The sequence below is a fragment of the Pimephales promelas genome, chromosome 10, assembly GCF_988280905.1.
Source record: "Pimephales promelas chromosome 10, fPimPro1.hap1.1, whole genome shotgun sequence".
In the NCBI taxonomy this organism is placed as follows: Eukaryota; Metazoa; Chordata; class Actinopteri; order Cypriniformes; family Leuciscidae; genus Pimephales; species Pimephales promelas.
Window position 1 is genome coordinate 2911842 of NC_142778.1, and position 20808 is coordinate 2932649.

At 38.1% G+C, this 20808-nt stretch overlaps 1 protein-coding gene across 6 annotated transcripts in view; it reads left to right on the top strand.

Annotated features, from left to right (window-relative positions):
- Nucleotides 1-20808, top strand: part of kirrel3b (kirre like nephrin family adhesion molecule 3b) — a 216534-nt gene that overhangs the window by 184379 nt on the left and 11347 nt on the right. For 3 of the 6 annotated variants that reach the window (XM_039647441.2, XM_039647443.2, XM_039647440.2), the window contains exons 7-12: nt 2103-2251; nt 3395-3522; nt 4507-4633; nt 14492-14592; nt 16301-16511; nt 19153-19260. In XM_039647441.2, coding sequence (XP_039503375.1) covers nt 2103-2251; nt 3395-3522; nt 4507-4633; nt 14492-14592; nt 16301-16511; nt 19153-19260 — 824 coding nt within the window. The remainder of the gene's footprint in view (nt 1-2102; nt 2252-3394; nt 3523-4506; nt 4634-14491; nt 14593-16300; nt 16512-19152; nt 19261-20808) is intronic. The other 3 variants (XM_089135277.1, XM_039647444.2, XM_039647442.2) reach the window with 1 other exon arrangement.

Consider the following 20808-nt stretch of genomic DNA (forward strand, 5'->3'; position numbering starts at 1 on the left):
AGACAGAATCGTCACTAATCGTCAAATACATTGTATTTGGGTAACACTTTATTTTGATAGTCCACTTTAGACATTCAACTAACTATAAGTAACTTTGCCGCTACATGTCAACTAACTATCATTAGAGTATTAGTAGACTGTCAGCTTAATATCTGCTAACACTTTATTTTGTTGGCCCCTCAACAGACATTCAACTGACTGTAAGTAACTTAGCAACTACAAGTCAACTTGTTCTCCTAACCTGAACTCTAACACCTAACCTAACAGTCTACTGACAGTCTACTAATACTTTAATGACACTTAGTTGACATGTAGTTGAAAAGTTACTTATAGTTAGTAGAATGTCTAAAGTGATTATCGAAATAAAGTGTAACCTGTATTTGCGACGCAAGAAACCAAACCCGCTAGATTTAAATAGCCAGTAACAGCCACCGCTGTGGCGACTGCTTTTAAACTAATCCCACCCACTTTAAAGCGGTACTAACTGCAGTGGAAAAGTAATTGAGCTAAAGCGAACCGAGCTGTGCCGTGTCGAGCCGTACCAGCAGTGGAAAAGTGCCAATTGGCACAGTATATGGGGTTTGTGTGGAGAGAGGATCAGGATTTGTTTTTGCCAGTCTGGCTCCATTCAGTGTTGTTAACATGGTATCCATACAAAAAACATGCCGAGGCAAGAGAAATCTCACTTTTTATGATTTGTCATATAACAGTATTGTAATTTCCTCAAACACAACTAGGATACATCGGCTCCAACACAAGGTGGTTGTTTTTCTTTCTCTCGGTCTCAACTACAGACAGACAGCTATCATGTCTCATTGATGACTATGATTGAAGCAAATATATTAGACACCAGGTTTTCCTGTTATTGCCATGGTAACCTCTGCATCGGGTTTCTCTTTTCCTGTGACATCTGCCAGGGACTTGTAATGATAGGCTTTCTGTTCCATTAAAAGAAAAAGTTAGGCTTAAATGGGGTTACAAATCAAATACTACTTTTACAATTGAGTTATATTAAATCATCGTAGATAGCAAGAATTTATAAAATGTGGGTTAAATGTATAAGACTGAAGTTTGATGTAATGACTCAAATCCGTTAAAATGGTTTAACCAAATCACGACATATTCAAAGATCGCCTTAAAAAAATCGCCTTACACAACCATTGAATTATTTACATTAACATTTTAATGACATTTTTACACATTCATGGGTGAGTTCCTGTTTTAATGATTTTAACACTCGAAATGCAATAAAGATGGGTCCCACTTTATATTAAGTGGCTTTAAGTACTATGTACTTACATTGAAATTAATACTTTGATACAATGGACTTATTGTGTACATACATGTTTTTACATTGTACTTATATTTTGAAAATACCTGCATGTAATTACAGCTGTAATTAATAAATGTAATTACATTTGTTATTACACAGTTGACCCTTCCCTTACACCTTAACCCACCCTTAAACCGACCTATACAACCACACCTAACCCTAACCTTACCCGTATCACACCTCAATAGCAACAAAAGTGTTTTACAATACAATCTGAACAAAATAAGTACATTGTACTTATTTTTCGATGTAAGTACATAGTACTTAAAGCCACTTAATATAAAGTGGGACCTAAAGATGTGTAAAACATTATATTATAACATTAGATGTGTATCATTAGCACATGATGTGCTATCCGTGGCTAGACACATTGTGTTAAAAAAAAGGTATCTAAAATCCTAAACAGAACGCTAGCATGTGACAAAATAAATATAAAGTGTGTGGTTGATATCTTATTTATTATAATAAAATAGCAACAATGAAATTTAAATTAAAATTAATCCCAGACACTATGTAGAATTCAACCAATCAGAATGCGCTTTGAAACTTCTGAAGTGTTTCCAGATAAGTGATTGAGTGACAAGCTGTTGTACCCCTAATAACATTTTTTCACTTTTTTGAGTGTACAGATCAATGAAATCCTGCAACATTTTGTCTTTCGATGCTAAATGAAATATATGAAAACCATCAAGTACGCTGGCTTTTAAATGTGCTTCATCATTAACTTTTAGTACTAATATTTGTAATAATCACTTTCCACTGCTTGTAGGTGGGCAAAAGGAGGAAGCGTGATAAAGGAGGTTTCAGGAGACACTTATGAAGTCGTAGTGGACCACTCGTTCTTCACTGAGCCAGTTTCCTGTGAGGTCACGAACCCCCTCGGGAGCACCAACATTAGTCGGAACGTGGATGTCTACTGTGAGTTCTTTCTGTTTGTTCATAACAGAGGTGTCCAAACCATCCTGGAGGACCACGTTCTTGCAGAGCTATCACTTTCTCCAACATACATGCACACTTCTGGTAATCCTAAACCATAGACCCTAGAAGTCGCCTTGGGGTTCTAAGCATGCGTCAAAACCGCCACCATCTTGGAACAGGCATCTTGTCATAGGAATTAGCTATAGGTAACGCTGCTATCTCCGCCTGTACTTCGAATTCATGGATTTTCTGACTTTTGTGCTTAAAATGGATGGTCACATAAATGAAATCTGAACTAGAATGTTTTTTTTTTCTCTGGAATCAATGATAAATACATGTCTGACCACTGGAACAAACCAAAAAAACTAGAAAACCACATTCATGACGATTTATGATGATTATATTTCCGTTAGACCTTTGCCTACATTGACACATACACTCTAAAAATGCTGGGTTGTTTTAACCCAACTTTGGGTCAAACATGGACAAACCCAGCCGTTGGGTTAAATTTACAGTTTTTGGGTTGGGTTAAAATTTTAAAACAGTTTTAACCCAACATTTGGGTTTGTCCATATTTGAGCCAAAATTGGGTTAAACAACCCAGCATTTTTTTGAGTATATGCATTAAAGAGGAGGGGCTCCCCTGATCCATAATGGTGGCTCTATTGACCCATTCGTTCCAAAGAACTGCCAAGGCGACATCTAGTGATCTAGTGTGTGTGTGTATATATATATATATATATATATATATATATATATATATATATATATATATATATGACCCTAAACACATTGATTAGCAGGTCCAGGTGTGTTAAATTAGCGTTAGATCAAAACTCTGCAGGATTTAGACCCACTGTGAGCAGGCTTGGACACCTCTGGTTCATAGTTTTTGAAGGTACTCCCTAAAAATGCTGGGTTGTTTTAACCCAACTTTGGGTCAAATATGGACAAACCCAAACGTTGGATTTTTTGGAAAACATTGGAACAACCCAGGATTTTTTAGAGTGTATCTCCACAAATATCAGGAGCATTATTAAGAGAGACATAATTCTCAGCTTCCTTCAATCTCATATTAAATCAAGCTTACAAATGTGACCAGCTCTCTGAGTAGAACTTCTAACCTGGTCTGTTTTTCTCCAGTTGGACCTCGGATGGCTGCAGAGCCCCAGTCTTTACAGGTTGACCTAGCATCAGATGCTGTGTTTAATTGTGCCTGGACAGGAAATCCCTCTTTAACGATTGTATGGATGAAAAGGGGCTCTGGGGTGGTAAGTTGCTAGAAATTGTTGTTGGACATTGCCCTTTAAGTAAACATACAGTTCTCTTACAGCAACCATCACTTTTTTTTTTTTTTTAATTTTAGCTACAATAATAGTGCATTAATGTACAAACATCTCATTTTTGTAAAGAAGAAGAGTTATTGGTTATCTTGTTATTGGATTTTCCATTCATTTACAATATTCAATATGATATTCTACATATAAAACCTTTGATCTATTAATACCTTAATGCCTTTTATTCCTGAACAGCTCAGGAACCGAATAGAAAAAAAAAAATTGTATTTTTTTAGGGCTGTGCAAAAGTTAATTGCGATTAATCGCATCCAAAATAAAAGTCTCTGTTTACATAATATATTTGTGTGTGCTGTATATAATTATTTTGTATATATAAATACCTATGCATGCATGTATATATTTAAAAATTATTTGCGCTTAAATTCTGTATATATATATATATATATATATATATAAATACATAATCTATATTATATAAATATAAATATTTTATATATGAATAACACATTTTCTTAAATATATACATGCATGTGTGTGTATTTATATATATACAAAATAATTATATACAGCACACACAAATATATAATGTAAACACAGACTTTTATTTTGGACATGATGGTACGGTCAGAGCTGTACTTCAATGGCAAACATTAGGATTTTTAAGATTCCCTGCAATCCTATTCCTCGCAGACGGATAGTGCCTCTGTTTGGGGCACGTCCGTACAGTACGCTGGCACAGACATTGGGGGAAACCGACCAGTCTTATTTCTGTCCCGGTTGACTGTCACCTACCATCTCCCATGTTCACACGGTCCTCCTCATCTGACCCAAATTGGATTTTAATAATTGAGAAGAAGGCCCTTTTCCCAAGCTTAGCTGCCCATCCGTCCTGATTCGTTTTAACTCTGGCCAGCTCCTTTTGCACTCCTTTTTAACTTCTTTGACTTTTGACCACAGGTGCTGAGCAATGAGAACATCCTGACACTGAAATCGGTCCGGCAAGAGGATGCCGGGAAGTACGTGTGCCGTGCGGTGGTGCCTCGCGTCGGAGCGGCTGAGAAGGAAGTCTCCCTCACCGTAAACGGTGAGTTTGACACTCTTCTAAAAGGTGTACGGCTAATGAGTTTGAGGTGTGTCACTTTACGTTTGACGGTTGCAAACATCCCCGTTTGGAGCACGTGTAAGTAAATAAGGTGCGAGCGATCCAGGCGACAGCTATGATTTAGACCTATTTTGGCATTCACGTTGACTCTGACAGAAGTTTGATGTTTACTCTTCGGTCTGCTGTTTCTCTGGGCTAATGCTGATTATATTCAGTAAGAATTGCATGAGGAGCTGTTTCTTAGGCTGTGACAGGCTAATGAACACAGGAGAATAGCGGGAGACTGGCTACTCTCAGATAAATGACTTCATTACGGCCGCTTGAAATTCAGGCGGCATGCATTAGCCGCGCAACAGCTTTCATTCGCAAAATCCAACACGTCTTTTAAAAGCTCCTTTCTCTCCGAAGCTATTTGCCATGGGCTACGGCTTTGACGTGAGTGGAAAATAAGAGAAGTTCAGCCAAAGTGACAATTGTGTTTGCGCTGAATGATTCCTCTGCAAGTTTCGAATCACTAATGCAGTTTGGTGCTGTGAAATGAAAGAAAATCAATAAAGAACTGTTATGACTGATAGTGTTAATATGCAAAGTCAGACATTCATTCTAGCCCTATAGAGAACACGGGAATTATAGAAATTACAGATGACATCCACTTTCATCAAGTGCATTCTGTTCTTTAAGGGGACAGTGAAGAGTACCTCTGCTTTGCATTCGCTCTTGACTCCTGGAGAGTTCAGGATTGCCTGGGTCCTTCATAAATGTGGTTATGGTTTTTGCTTTTTCTGGTTGTAGAAAAAATATCTTGAGGTTTATGAAAAGATCAAACACTTTCCCATCATGTTTCTCAGCATTAACACCTTTAAGCCCACAGGCAACTAAAGTTGCCGAAGGCTCTGCTACTCTTTTGCCATCTGTGAATATTTTTTGGGGTTGATTTATAGCGTCTAAAACAACAGGTATAGAAGTAAGGAACCTTAGCAAGAGCCTTTATAGCACGCAGTGTGTTTATCGTATTGTATTTATACTCTAATAGAAGTTTTTACCAACCCAATCTCACGGGAATTCGTACGAATTTTACGAGGTGGCTAATTCGTAACAATTAATACGACCTCACTCGTACAAATTAGTACGATTTTGCTAAATCGTACATATTTACGAATTGGCCAATTCGTATAATTCGTAAGAATGACCTGACCCCGCCCCTAAACCTAACCATCACGTGGGTTTAGACAAATCGTATGAATTCGTACGAGTGAGTTCGTGCGAATTAGCCACTTTTTAATCACTCGTACGAATTCGTACGAATTGGTCGTGAGATAGGGTAGGTTTTTACGTAAATGGGAGACGCATGGGTTGGTTAGGGTAGGTTTAGTAGTGGTGTGGGGTGCGCAAATGAACTGCGTATCAAATGCACGCGAAAACTCATTTTTGCATTGAAATTGCACGACAATAACTACTAACGATCCGAATCATGTTCTCTACAGTGAGTATGAGATGATGCCCTCAGGTAAAAGGTACAGGTTACCAAACTGTAGACTGAATATGTTTAAATATTCATTTGTAACATTCTCTATAAAAATATTGAATAACAGCAAATAGGGTGTGTGGGTTAGTTTTTTTTATGTGTAGGTAATTATGTTATGTGTTATGTATGTTGTGTTGCATCTGCTATCTCAAATGCCTAAGATGAATTTCTCCATTAGGAGACAATAAAGGCCAATCAATCAATCAATCAATCAATCAATCAATCAATCAATCAAAAATACACAATGCGTGTTATAGAGACGCATTTACGTGAGAACAGGCTGTGGCAATATACTTTGTTTAACCTTTAAATAAAATAAGAATACTTAATCAAATGACTGTCCATAGAATTGTGCATTGAATTCAGTTGAATTTTCAGACATCACTTTTGAATCAAAATAGAATTGAGTAAATCGAATCACACTCGACCTGAAGATTCACACCAATGGTCTGATATTAAATTAGTATATCACTTTTTACAATCCGGCCAATTCTCAATAGTTAAAATCAAATTCTGATCCGCTTACTGAAAGTGAAGTAAAGCAAATGTGGTTTCATATTCTACGAGAATGTGTTAATAATTATGCAATAATTCTTAAGAAGCATCTGCAGAAAAAAAAAATACATTAATTTGTTTGTTGATACCGTGCATATGGAGTATCTAAGATTACCTCCTCTGGATTGCTATTTCACTAATTACCCATTTACCTTGTTTATTATCATTATTGCCTCATTTTACGTGGATCTGGATCATGGATCTGTCTTTTAGATTTCAAACAGCAAGATTTTTTTTTTTTTATTATTCTTTTCAATAAGCGAGCCCTTTTGCTCTAAAAGCCTCAAGAGGACTGCAAGCTGTGTTCAGACTCATTTCTGGAAGTGAACACGAGAGTTGGATGTTAGATTCGAGCACCTATAGCGCAGCTTTGATGTGGCAACATGTGGCGCAGACTCTCTTGTTGCATGGAGCTGATTGTTTCAAGTTACGGTGCATTTGGGAGATGAAGCCGATCATTTCACATCTTCCTCGTCAACACGTGCTCCTGAGTGAAATTCAAAAGCATTGACGTGAAGAATGATTGATGACCAGAGCTTTGTCTTTCAAAAAATAAAAATGAAAGGGAGAACGCAAGTGAGAATTATGAAGAGGGGAACTAGAGCCCGAATAAGAAATAATTGACCTATGCTAGCTTGATGCTCACTGAGTCACATAAAAACTAATTTATGCTAACAAAAATGCACTTGTTTGGAATTTGTCAATAAATGTTTCCTCCCAGTTGCCGTCACTGGAAACCAGAGCTCATACTGAGACTCGGAATATAGACAAGAGAGTTCCAGCGTTCTCTCAGGGCCAATGTGATTTAATTATAATCAAATAGCTAGCAGGGGACACCGTTTGCAGAAAACACGCTAATGGTCGCACATTGCTTTCTGATTTTTGTTGCCTAGATCCTCAGATCTCATTTCTCCATGTGTATGTTGAGCCTTAATGGGATTTAATATCTGAATGTGTCCTTATGTTCATTTATTTGTGATGTTGCTTGTGGATATGGCTTGCGGATTCAATTTGTTTGTTTTGTTATATGTACATTACTGTTCAAATAAATGATTTTTTTTTCTGCTCATCAAGGCTGCATTTAAAAAAAAAGTTAAAAAAAACAGTATATTGTGAAATATTACAAACAAAAAGATAATATTATTTTTTAAAATATAGATATTTTTCCTGCATCATTTCTCCAGTATGCAGTGTCACATGATCCTTCAGAAATTATTGTATTATGCTGGTTTAATGCTCTAGAAACACTTGTCAAAGTTTTATTTTATTCATTTATTTATTTTATTTTTTAATAAATAAATGTACCCTTGGCTTAGGCTTATAAACTGTTGTGCTCAGTCAGTAGTGTAGTGTACTTGACATATTGCAAGTAGAAATTAGAAATTGTTTTATTTTTACAAGGCATCTGTTTTCTTGCTGCTGAATGTCAACACATTCTCATTCTAGGGCGTCATCTGACTGATGTTTTGACCATGCGTCAGCATCCGATGCACATGACACACTTTAGCGTCAATATAACACGCTTCGGTTATGGGTAGGTGTAGGTCTGGGGTAGGGTTAGGGTTAGACCACTAGGAGGCGCCTTCTGGCCCATCTGCGTCTCATGTTGACGCTAAAGGGTGGATGTAGACGCAATGTCAAAAGCGTGACCAATTCGATGACGCCTTGGGATGAGAACAGACTATGAATGTTAACAACATGCAGGGGAAAATGTTTGTAATATACAAACCAGTATCGATGCGACAATTTCTGACACAGTTGTCTATACGTAATTGTATCTTTGTATGTGAACAGATACAAATCCTATACAGTGAGATCATTAACCTTTCCTATTTTAGGCATGACCACACTCCAGAGACAGATCACACAAGCTCCACTGACTCGCTCAGATAATGGCACCAACTGTGGAGTCTGTGAAAGTGTGAAGACTCTTTAATAGATGGATGGTTGAAAATGATGTGCTTTGCCATGGGGTGAAGGCACAATGGAGTGGAGGTGAAGTGCTTTAGGGAACATTTACAAAAATGAGGTTGAAAGGAATAAGGGGGAAGTAGTTTCTAGGCACTTCTGTGAGTTCAGGGAAGACATTTAAAAATAGGGCGTTGTGTGCCCAAGGTCAAGAGGAGTCCAGGTCCTGCGTTTATTCGCTGGATCTGCGGGCAAGAGGACCCACGGAGCGTGCACTATTCATGGAGCTGGGTTCAGCCCTCTTGGAGTACCGTAATGAAAATATATGGCAGTGGAAATGAGGCGAAACAAACCAGGTCCAACCCTTTCACAGGCTACAATCTGCGAATCACCTCTTACAGCACACAGGTTCATGCACTCTTTCAGCAAGCACTTGCAGTTAGCTGCAATCTGAAAGTATAATAATTGATGGAATGATGTTTTTTTTTTTTAATCACATTGTTTATGTGTGTTTTCGATGGCATGCAAACTCATTATTGGGTTAATGGAACATATTTGTGCATGAAAGCGTTCATGTATGTATGTCAGGAAGAGTACATTATGTCTCCGGGAAAAAATACATTAACTCGGCTTAGAAATGGGACATATGCGTCTCTGTGGAAGGTTGCTACTTCTGGTTTGTGTGCATGAGTGCACTGGTGCACATTTGAGGACCAAAAAAAAAAAAAACACAGGGAAATATATATACTTGTCTAAGTGTATGTGTGTGCACAAGTGTGTTTGCACACATACAGTAAAAGAAAAAAAAAACAATGAAGAAAGCTGAAATGATGTCCTTTCCATTTGTTTTATTCATACCCCAGGATAATGATTTTTAGTTAAAATAGCCAAAAGTTGTCTAAAAAAAAAAACGGCTTTCTAATAAGTGTCAAAATGGGAGATTTGATTTTAAAATAAAGACTGAAAGAGTTGTCTTAAGCTAAAAAGGAGTAGTTCACTTTAAAAAACAACAACAAAAAAAACAAAAAAAAAATTTGCTGATAATTTACTCACCCCCATGTCATCCAAGATATCCATGACATTATTTCTTCAGTCGAAAAGAAATTAAGGTTTTTGATGAAAACATTCCAGGATTTTTCTCCATATAATCTTCAATGGGAACCAAACAGTTCAAGGTCCAAAAGACCGTTTCACTGCAATTGAATAAGGGTCTTATCAAGCGAAACGATCGCTCATTTAAAAAAACAAATAACAAAGTTTAAGTTTTATAAGCTCAAATGCTCGTCTTGCCAATGCACGTTCGTGACTCTCCTGTTCGAACTCGTTCATCAAAATGAACGAATCTTTTTCCGAGTCAATTCGAATTAACCAATTGACTCTGAAAAAAGATTTGTTCATTTTGATGAACGAGTTCATCAAATGCAGGATTTGTGCTCTGAAAACACCCCCATTAGCAATTAGTGCTTTCCGTCTGATGATTTTAAAACGTCAAAAAAAATCGACCAATCAGAATTGGAACCCGGCTGGAGTGCGAGGCCCCCTAGTGGCGCGAGGCCCTGCGCGGTTGCAAAGTTCGCACAGCCCTTGCGACGGCTCTGTATACAAAATCCAAACTGTTTTTATATTTATCATTATGTATTGAATAAACTACTCCCACAAACCTGTTTTTGAATAGTTTTGGGATTGGATTCTGCGGGGTGACGCCACTTTACACAACACCACCCCATGATGATGCGTACATTATGACCCTTGAACGCCTCCTACCAGGGCCTGAAATTAACACCCGACCACCTGCCAAATGCGGGTGAATTTTGCTATTGGCGGGTAACACTGTCAATCTACCTGCCACATTGGCGGGTAGCCAATGAGAATTGAGTGATTCATTAGGATTTTTACATTTCAACGAAGTCCGCTATTGCGGTGGACTTTAGCTAAAATGTGGCGGCACATTACTGGGGTAAAGAGGCCAGCTGAAACAAAACAAACAGCCAACAAAAAGATGAGGATGAGAAAAAGAAAAGTAAAGAAGACATTTTAATACAAAGTGAACAATCGGCGGCAATGGCAAGGTTCGTGAGCGGCTGATTTATGACAGCGACTGTTGTTTCGTAACGTTCATGCGATCAGAAAGAAGATGAGGCTCTTTTTCTGACTACGTGTGCGAGTATGAAACTGTTGATGAGATGGGATGAGATAATGTAACGCGTCGCTGTTGTAGGTTAAAGTACAATGACAGTTGCACAGATGTGTGTGCGTGTGCAACTGTGCATGTTGGGAGTTGGGAACCGGTGAGAAAATGTCCGGTACCCGGTAATTTTATCAGTAATAACATTATTAATTTAGTTCATATTTAACCGTTCCTGAACGCTGTAACTAAAAGCTGTTAAGAGTAAGACCTGTACGTGACTAAATCCGCCATCAACACAGCCGCGTGTGATTTGTTTACGAGCTGCGGTAGGTCTATCTGTTGAGTATATACTATGTTGTGTGTGTGTCTGTCAAAATCAATGAATAAAAAGAATTTTTTTTAAATGTATGTTATTAGAGTTATTATTACTTGACAGCACTAAAATGTGTGTTCTTACAAGTTAAAGAACAATATTGTGAAATTCCCGGGTTTGTTTTTTATTTTATTTTTTTTACGTTTATGAGGCAAAAAAAAAAAAAAAAAAGGCTGGTAAAAAGTCTCTGTGGCGGGTGAATTTTTAAATCCACCTGCCACAGTGGCCGGTGGCCGAAAAAATTAACTTCAGGCCCTGCCTCCTACTGTCACAAGCATATTCCCTGCAATCCAATCCTCTCTCTCTCTCTCCGTCTCTCTCGCCCAGCCTCCAGCTTTCCCACTCCCCACAGAGTTCCTTAAAGCCAGCATTCTGAGGATAAGTGATAAGCTATCTAATTATATTCCTCATTTACAGCCTGATCCATGGGCTGATTCTTCTGAGCCACCGAGCGTTGGCCTTACCTCTGTCAGCAGGGAACGATCTGAATGGATTTACCTTACGCCTGCAACTACAAATACACTTTAACGCATCCTATCGGGTGGGTTATGATTTTGTAGTCGGATGCGTCCATTACAAGCGGGAAGGTGCCGCTGCAGGACTGGTGTCTAATGAAGGGGTGTGAAGTGTAACATTCCTCTCCAGCAGCCTGATATTCCCCTCACTACAGCACTCCATCTGCCTCATGCTCATCTAGATGCTAATTTATTCTAATAAGAGCCAGTTAATAAACTGCAATTACGAATCAGTCGAGAGACACCGCCGCGGATGATTGGCAGATGCTTGATTGGTGGATTGGTGTGCCTGTGTATACGCAAGTGCAGTTTTTGGCAGGGTCGGTAATCCATTAAGCAGGGAAGTTACTCCAAATCTATCCTAGAGAAACATAGTTTACCCTTTACATCAGTAGCTTGCTTGTTTTGTGCAATTTTGGGAAAAGACGGTGAGCTGTAGCATAAGCCAGAGTTCAAAGTTCGAGGCCCCAGGGTTAAAACTGAACACGAAGAGACGCTCTGGGGGCCGTTATCTCTTCGAAATAGCATTTTCCCACCATTGGCACTCTTTCGATTGCCGCCTATAGAAATAGACTAGCAGTTGGCACGCCGAGTCTTATCTCCTCGGGAGACATGAGGCCTGCCATAAATCAGTTCTTTTCAAGATTGAAAATGAAGACCAGACACTCACTGCCTCACCCCTTAACACAACTCTTAAATAGACCAGGCCACAGGAGACTCCTTTAAGATTCTGCCCATTCAAACCCAATACAATGCTGCTCTTTCCTTTTAATGGCAAATTTATAGCGGGCCACCGCAAGGCCTCTGTATTGCACACTTGATTGGCAGATCCTACAGATGAGATCTTCAGCCTCCTGGGTTAAAGTTTCACACCTCTCTCGAAGCGTGGGCCAGCAGAATTTGTCGATCGTGGAACTGGTAATGTGTATGTCAGCCTTGGTGCGTGCTTCTGTAAATCTCCAGGGGAAAATTCAACAGTTTCTGTGTCTTTTTCACATCCCAGCTGCAGTCCAACTGCACAAATGAGGGTCATTATACAATGCACCAGATTCACAAATGTCAAGACTGCTTGACCGAAGCAAGTGAAGATGTGCGATTGCTGCGCACAAAAAGTGGGTGGTAAACAGAATTTAATTTAAAAGTGAGGTCTGTGTACATTTTCTAGTGAATGAAGAATGTTAGAACTTGGCAAACATCCAGACTCAGAGTGTATTCAAGTGCACTTTTAGCATTTTAAAGAGCCAGTTCAAGTGTCTGTAGTAATACTTGAGTCGCAGTAAAACATGCCAAATGGATGTTTTCTGATGCATCTTCCACTTCCAAGTAACCTACGGGTATTTCAACGCATTCTCATCCTAAGGCGTCAAATACTGACATATACATCCAAAGCACATGGCACCCTTTAGCGTCAATATAACATTTCAGTTATTTTAGGTTTAGGTCTGGGGTAGGGTTAGGGTTAGACCACTAGGAGGCGCCTTCTTGCCCATATATATCTGCGTCTCATATTGACGCTAAAGGGTGCCATGTGCGTCAGATGTAGACGCATTGTCAAAAGCGCCAGTATATGATGCATATGGTATTTATAATATCTATAACTGTAGGGGTAGATATATTATGCTTTAATCTTGTACTTTAGGAACAGGTTATACATAAAATATATGCAATAAAATACATATAAATTGATAAATAGAATAGATTGTTGCCATAAATTATTAGCAAATTGTTAAAAGCTATGCATCTTTTTTAACTTAGACACACTTGTGTCTTCTCTGTAGTATGGAAGCTTGTTTCTGCCACAGAATGAAAAATAAAAAAGTTTACATCTCACAATTATGACTTTATTTCTCTGAATTTCGAGATATGAAGTCAGAATTGCGAGATATAAAGTCAGAATTGCGAGATATAAAGTCAGAATTGCGAGAAATTAAGTCGCAATTGCGTGTTATAACGTCAGAATTGCGAGATATAAAGTCGCAATTGCGAGATATAAAGTCAGAATTGCGTGTTAAAGTCAGAATTGCGAGATATATAGTCGCAATTGCTAGATATAAAGTTGTAATTGTGTGTTATAAATTCGCAATTGGGAGATAGAGTCAAAATTGCGAGATATAAAGTCAGAATTGCGAGGTATAAAGTCAGAATTGTGTGATATAAAGTCAGAATTGTGAGATATAAAGTCAGAATTGCGAGATATAAAGTCAGAATTGCGAGGTATAAAGTCAGAATTGTGTGATATAAAGTCAGAATTGCGAGATATTAAGTCAGAATTGTGAGATATAAAGTCAGAATTGCGAGATATGATGTCGCAATTGTGTTATAAAGTCAGAAATGCATGATATAAAGTCAGAATTGTGAAATAAAAACTATTCTGAGGGGGGAAGAATTGGCCTAATAACTCGCAATTGCGAGTTTATATCTCACAATTCTGAAAAAAAGATGTCAGAATGTCAAGATATAAACTCGCAATTATGTGTTACAAAGTCAGAACTGTGATGTAAACTCGCAATTGTGAGAAAAAAGTGAAAATTGTGAGATAAAAATTCGCAATTCTGTTTTTTTTTTCTCAGAATCGCAATTCTGACTTTATAAGACGCAATTGCGACTTTATATCACACAATTCTGACTACATATCTGGCAATTGCGACTTTATTTCTCACAATTCTGACTACATATCTCGCAATTGTGAGATAAAAAGTCGCAATTACTATTGTTATTATTTTTATTCAGTGGCGGAAACAAGCTTCTATGTTGTAGTGTCTTCCAGTCTTGAAAGGACTCCAAGGACTCTCTCGCATATGTGACGAGTGACTGTGAGCGTCTTTTCTCTCCTCAGGACCTCCGACCATCTCCAGCACTCAGACACATCAGGCTCCACACGGGGAAAAGGGACAGATCAAGTGTTTCATCCGCAGCACGCCACCCCCAGACCGCATTGTGAGTTGCTCTCCTTCCCGTGACTCGGCTCAGACAGGACTACAGCTGTTGAGTGGGCGCTTGCTGTTGTCACATGGCTTGTGTGACTCCATTAGACTCAGCAAACACAGTCCAATAATACATGACGCACTCATGAGTTACGATCTGTTTAATAAATGAAATTGCATCTCAAATCATTTGTTTCCTCTATATGAGTGAACGGGTATTAGACATGGCAGTCTTACAGCCTTAATTTCTCATTTAATGCATGCTTATGCCCTGTTACCACAGATCCAATTAGGATTTACCACTCTTAGATGAACTGTCTCCTCTCCGGGCCAATTTTTGATTCATTACTCACTCTGTGGAGTGTGTGTGTTTGTGGCCGTGTGCATGGAAGTGCATAGGTAATCTCTGTACGATGTTTACTCTCTGTGTGGCTTTGCTTTTATTGCCATGCTATTTCTAAATGTCAGTTGAATGGGAAATACTGCTCCTGTGGTCTGGAACAACCAGTAATAACTTTAGAAGTGTAATAACGCCCATAAAGCAGATGAAAGCTAAGGCAAGTCTCTGTTTGCAAACTGAAAAGACCAGCTTGCACCAGTAGGCTGATTCAGGCTGGTTAATGTTGCTTAGTGCTGGTATAACTGGTAGAGTCATGCTATTTACCCGAAGAAAGAAAAATGGTCTTGCATCTTTCAAATTGTACCACTTTGCAACAAGATTAACATTAATATTAACTAGCAATGATCAATATTTCTACAGCATTTATTAATCTTAGTTAATGTTGCATCTGTTAATGCGCTGTGAACTAAAATAAGCATGGGCATTTTTAAAATAATTTTAACATTAATGAAGGTTGATAAATGCCGCAAAAAATGCATAGTTAATAGATAATAAGTGCTACATTAAACATTGACTTGTTTTTACAGAAAGAGAGAGAGAAAAAAACATTTTATTCTTTTATTTAAGCTTCATGCACTCTTTTTTTTTTTATCAATGCGTGAATGTGTTTCGTTAAAAAAAAGCTAAATTTTTCATTTCAAAAACTACAGCTGGATTAGATTCAGAACGATGACCAAAACAAACATGGAGTATATTGAGACCATCAATGACCATGATGACAATGATTCCAAAACCTGTTATTCATCCTGGGTCGACATTTCATTCTGTAACAATTTTCGTTTTTGATTTATATAATGTTGAGTAAGCAATGCTTATATTGCTTGTTTGATTCAGAGATTCCAGCCCATTCTCATCCCACGGCGTCACATACTGACACTTTTGACAATGCGTCGACATTCGACACACATGGCACCCTTTAGCGTCAATATGAGACGCAGACATATATGGGCCAGAAGGCGCCTCCTAGAGGTCTAACCCTAACACTACCCCAGACCTAAACCTACCCAACCGAAGCGTGTTATATTGACGCTAAAGAGTGCCATGTGCGTTGGATGTATCCGTATTGTCAAAACCATCACTATATGACGCCCCATGATGAGAATGCGTTTGAGATTCTTTAATCTAAAGATGTGTAATAGCGCCCCCTATACCATATAACAGTAATAACATGGATTGCCACAACAATATGTAAATGGTGGGAAAGAGTTAAGCAGAAACCTCAATAAAATATATTAGTTGTATGCCTTTGCATCAAGACCAGCATCAAGAACAACATGCGTATGTTGGTCTTTTCAATATGGTTTCTTTTGTTCTTCATCAGGCCTGGTCCTGGAAGGAAACTGTCCTGGAGTCGGGGACGTCCGGTCGCTACACGGTGGAGACCGTAAGCACAGAGGACGGAGTGCTGTCCACACTCACCATGAGTAACATCGTACCTGCCGACTTTCAGACCATCTACAACTGCACCGCCTGGAACAGCTTCGGCTCGGATACAGAGATCATTCGCCTCAAGGAACAAGGTGGGATCCAAGGTCCGACAGGTTCCACCTTCTTTTCTTTAAAACATGTCTGCGGTAGAATAGTGATGCAGTGTTTCATAACCATGTTTTCTGAAAACACTGGAATAGACAAAAAACATTTATCACTTTATACATTATGTATCACTTTATATGAGATTTGCAAGTCACATCAACATCATATTAATCTCTTTTTTCTTAATTTACCAGTTTTAGATTACTTTTCATTTGGCAATCGGCAAATGAGTATTTCATTGCAACAGCAAAAGTAATTGCTTTTAACTGCAACTTTAATAAATCTTGTAAATCTATTAACAACACTTAGCACTATTTAATTTGCAGCCTTGCTACAGTTAATTATTTCTCTCTTGTGCATTTCTTACAATTGCGATTTCATGGTTTGGATTTATTTACATGTAATACATTTTAGACATAGTTTGTCTTACTTGATCTTTTTTTTTTCATGCAGTGTGTACTATAGCTGTTTGTGAATGTAAAAAGGTCTGCAAAGTTTTAAATATCAAAGTGCACAATAAAGTTATTGTGTCCTAAATGGAAGAATCGATTCCACCGAAGCGAGTCATCAGTAATCGTAACAATGAAACTAATTTGCATAATGCTCCTACGCTCTTTATTGGCTGTCCGTGAACAAAGTCTGCTTTTCCCCTCTCTCAAACATTTAGTTGTAGCGTGAGTTGTCGACATGCACACGATATCCACTTTCCATGCACTTCAGAAGAATGAGACTTGCGTTTTAATTAATGCAGAAATTGTCACGATTGTTAGTGTTCATACCACTATCAGAGCTAAGGAAACCTCCGGAGCTGAAATTCAGATATGGTAATGAGTGTTTAGTTTCCAACACGTTGATCAATCACAACAGACTGAGCCATCCGACCAATCAGAGCAGAGAAGGCTCTCAGAAAGAAGAGATTGAATCTTCGTATGAACCATTTTCAGGCTCATTGAGAAATGAGGTGATGTGCAATGTTTATTATGGGAAAACTAAAGTCGGCATGCAAACCTATTGTAGTAGACTATAGAAAGTAAATAAGAAACCTTTAAAATAACATAATTTAAATTTTAATAAACTAGTTTCCACCACAAAATGAGAATTTGGCCATCGTTTACTCATTTCAAACCCTTATGAATTTTGTATGTAGAAGACATTTTACGAAATGTGCTGGTTGCTCTTTTCCTTGAAATTACAATTAATGGTTACAAACATAAAAAATAATGGTATACAACTCTTCCAAAGTCTTCTAAAGGCATACAATAGCTATCTTTGTGTAACAACCATTTTTGGGTAAACTATTCCTTTTGTATGAAACACTCTCAGAAAAAAAGGTACAAAAATGTACATATTAACACAAAAAATTTACATATTAGCACCTAAAATACACATATTAACACCTAAATGTACATATTAACACCTAAAATGTACATATTAACACCTAAAATGTACTTATTAGCACCTAAAATGTACATATTAACACCTAAAATGTACATATTAGCACATAAAATGTACATTTTAGCATCTGAAATGTACATATTAGCACCTAAAATGTACATATTAGCACATAAAATGTCCATATTAGCACCTGAAATGTCAACCCGGTCTCATCCCAAGACGTCATATAACTGACGTTTTGGGACGTCTTTTGACCATACGTCAATATTCGCCTTTTTAGGGCCCCCTTAAACGTCGGTAGATGAGGTTATGGGATCCTAACTCTACCCCAGACCTAAACCTAACCCTAAACCTAACCCGTCACCTAACTGACGTTAAAGGTAAAGCGTCAGATGTATGACGGCCCGGGATCGCCATCTACCGACGTTTAAGGGGGCCCTAAAAAGGCGAATATTGACGTATGGTCAAAAGACGTCCCAAAACGTCAGTTATATGACGTCTTGGGATGAGACTGTGTTAGAAATGTACATATTAGCACCTAAAATGGACAAAAGTGTACCTTTTGAAAAGGTACAGCCCCAGTGACAGCTTTTGTACCTTTTTTTTTCCTGAGAGTGAAAATGCATGCAGTAATGCAGACATTAAATATGCAAATATGTTTGTACGCAGGAGTCATAATGCTTAATTTACCAGAAGACAGTAATTGGCATCGTACAGCTTATTGTCTGACTCTCATTATCATTTGGCCATAAAATCTGGTCATCATTCGGTATAAATATACCAACAAAAGTACAAATAAAACAGTTGATTTGGCTTTAATTAGCCAAAGCACAGCTTATTAAACACTCATGGGACTGTTGGAATTCACATTACACCCACGTACAATCACAGTATGTAAATGATCCAAGGTGAATGATAAAATCCGACGCGGAGTTCGCGTTCAAGACATGTTAAGTGCGTGTCGTGTGCTAAACATATGCGATAATTGGCATCTCTGCAAATTGTTACGCCTGGTTTTCATGTCAACTGAGCATACCTTTGCTTTCTCCAGAAGGTGATGGCACTGTTAATTGCCTTTGAATAAATGCCTTGAAGGTGCAAATGTCTCTTTAACACAACATTTGATTCTCATTTGTTCCGTGCCGGTGCGGGTCTTGAAATATGTTCAGGAGTGAGAGGTTGCTGGATCCACCAGTCTTGGCCATGCTGTGTTATTGTAGAAGGCTCTGTTTTGTTTCCCGACAGAATCTCTCCCTGTTGCTGTGATCATCGGTGTGGCAGTTGGCGCTTTCGTTGCATTCATCGTCCTCATGGGAACCATCGGAGCGTTCTGCTGTACGCGCTCTCAGAGAAGTATGTACCTCTCAACCAATTGGCTTCCTGCATGTCCATCACCAGAACAAGTGCTCCTCAGTCAGACAAAGAGCAGGCTGTTAAGGTGTTCATGTCACTTCACAGAAACCAAGCCTTTATTTCTATATTCCTTTTAGTTGAGTGTTTGTGTAGGGTTGGGTGGTATGACGGTATAGACCAGAAATGCATCAGCCGGTAAAAATTATGTAATGCTCATAAAACCGTGGTTAAAAACAGAATGTTATGACACCTTGACATAAACCAATACATCATAACCTGTCAGTGTCTTTGTCATGACAACTTGACATTACTAAGACAACACAACCTGTTATAAACATGACATAGCAACATGGTTATGACATGGTTAACAATAAATTAAACTGTCAGGTGGTTGGTTTCGACATTGGCTGTCATGAAGACATTATAACTTTTTAACCACTGTAGAAAAATATTCATGACACAGTTATAATGCCTCATGACAGCCAATGTCAAAGCCAACCACATAACAGTTAAACTTAATTGTATGTCAATATGTCATAACAAAGACATCTTAAACAATGTCCAACCCAATCTCACGACCAAGTCGTACGAATTCGACGAATGATTAAAAAGTGGCTAATTCGTAACAATTCATACGACCTCACTCGTACGAATTAATACGATTTTGCTAAATCGTACATATTTTACGAATTGGCCAATTCGTATGAATTCGTACGAACGACCTACCCCTTACCCCGCCCCTAAACCTAACCATCACGTGGGTTTAGACAAATCGTACGAATTAGTACGTGTGAGGTCGTACGAATTAGACACTTTTTAATCATGCGTCGAATTCGTACGAATTGGTCGTGAGATAGTGTTGCAATGCCATATTTGCATTCAAAATGTCATTATTGAGCAAAAGACACTTAATGACAGTTGTCATAAACATGTATAAATCCTACTTCATATTCAAGACATATGTCATGTCATGGTTATGAAGGTGTCATGTCAGTCTTATGAACAACCCTTCAAGTAAAGTGTTGCCGAAAAGTAGTATTTTTCCACTGTTGGTACGCCATGTGTTTTTGGTGTCATTTGTAAGGTTTAATTGTTGGTTACTTACAGGGATCTAGAAACATTGCAACTTGATTTACATTAAGTTAAAAATTTAACTGAATGGGTGTTATACCAACACATGCGAGGCTGATACGTATTATGTATTACTGAGTTTTTTGTTATTTACGTGTGCATTTTAGTGCATGATTTTGACATTGTAAAATTCAGAGATTAAATGGTGTAATATATACTGAAAAATGTTATTCGTAATGCTATAACTACTCTTGTAATAAAATGTCACTATGTGAATCATGATTCTCCAAATCTTACATTCATATTTTCTTTTTTATGTGGCAGTAAAAGGCTTTTTTTCTTAGAAATCTCTTAGAGGCTTTTGTCATACCGCCCACCCTTAGCTCTGTTTCTTATTTGTTTTCCTTTTACCGCATCCATTCTCTCTCATGATCAAAAGAGAAAACAGCTCATCCATGTACAGGTTAGCGTCAGACA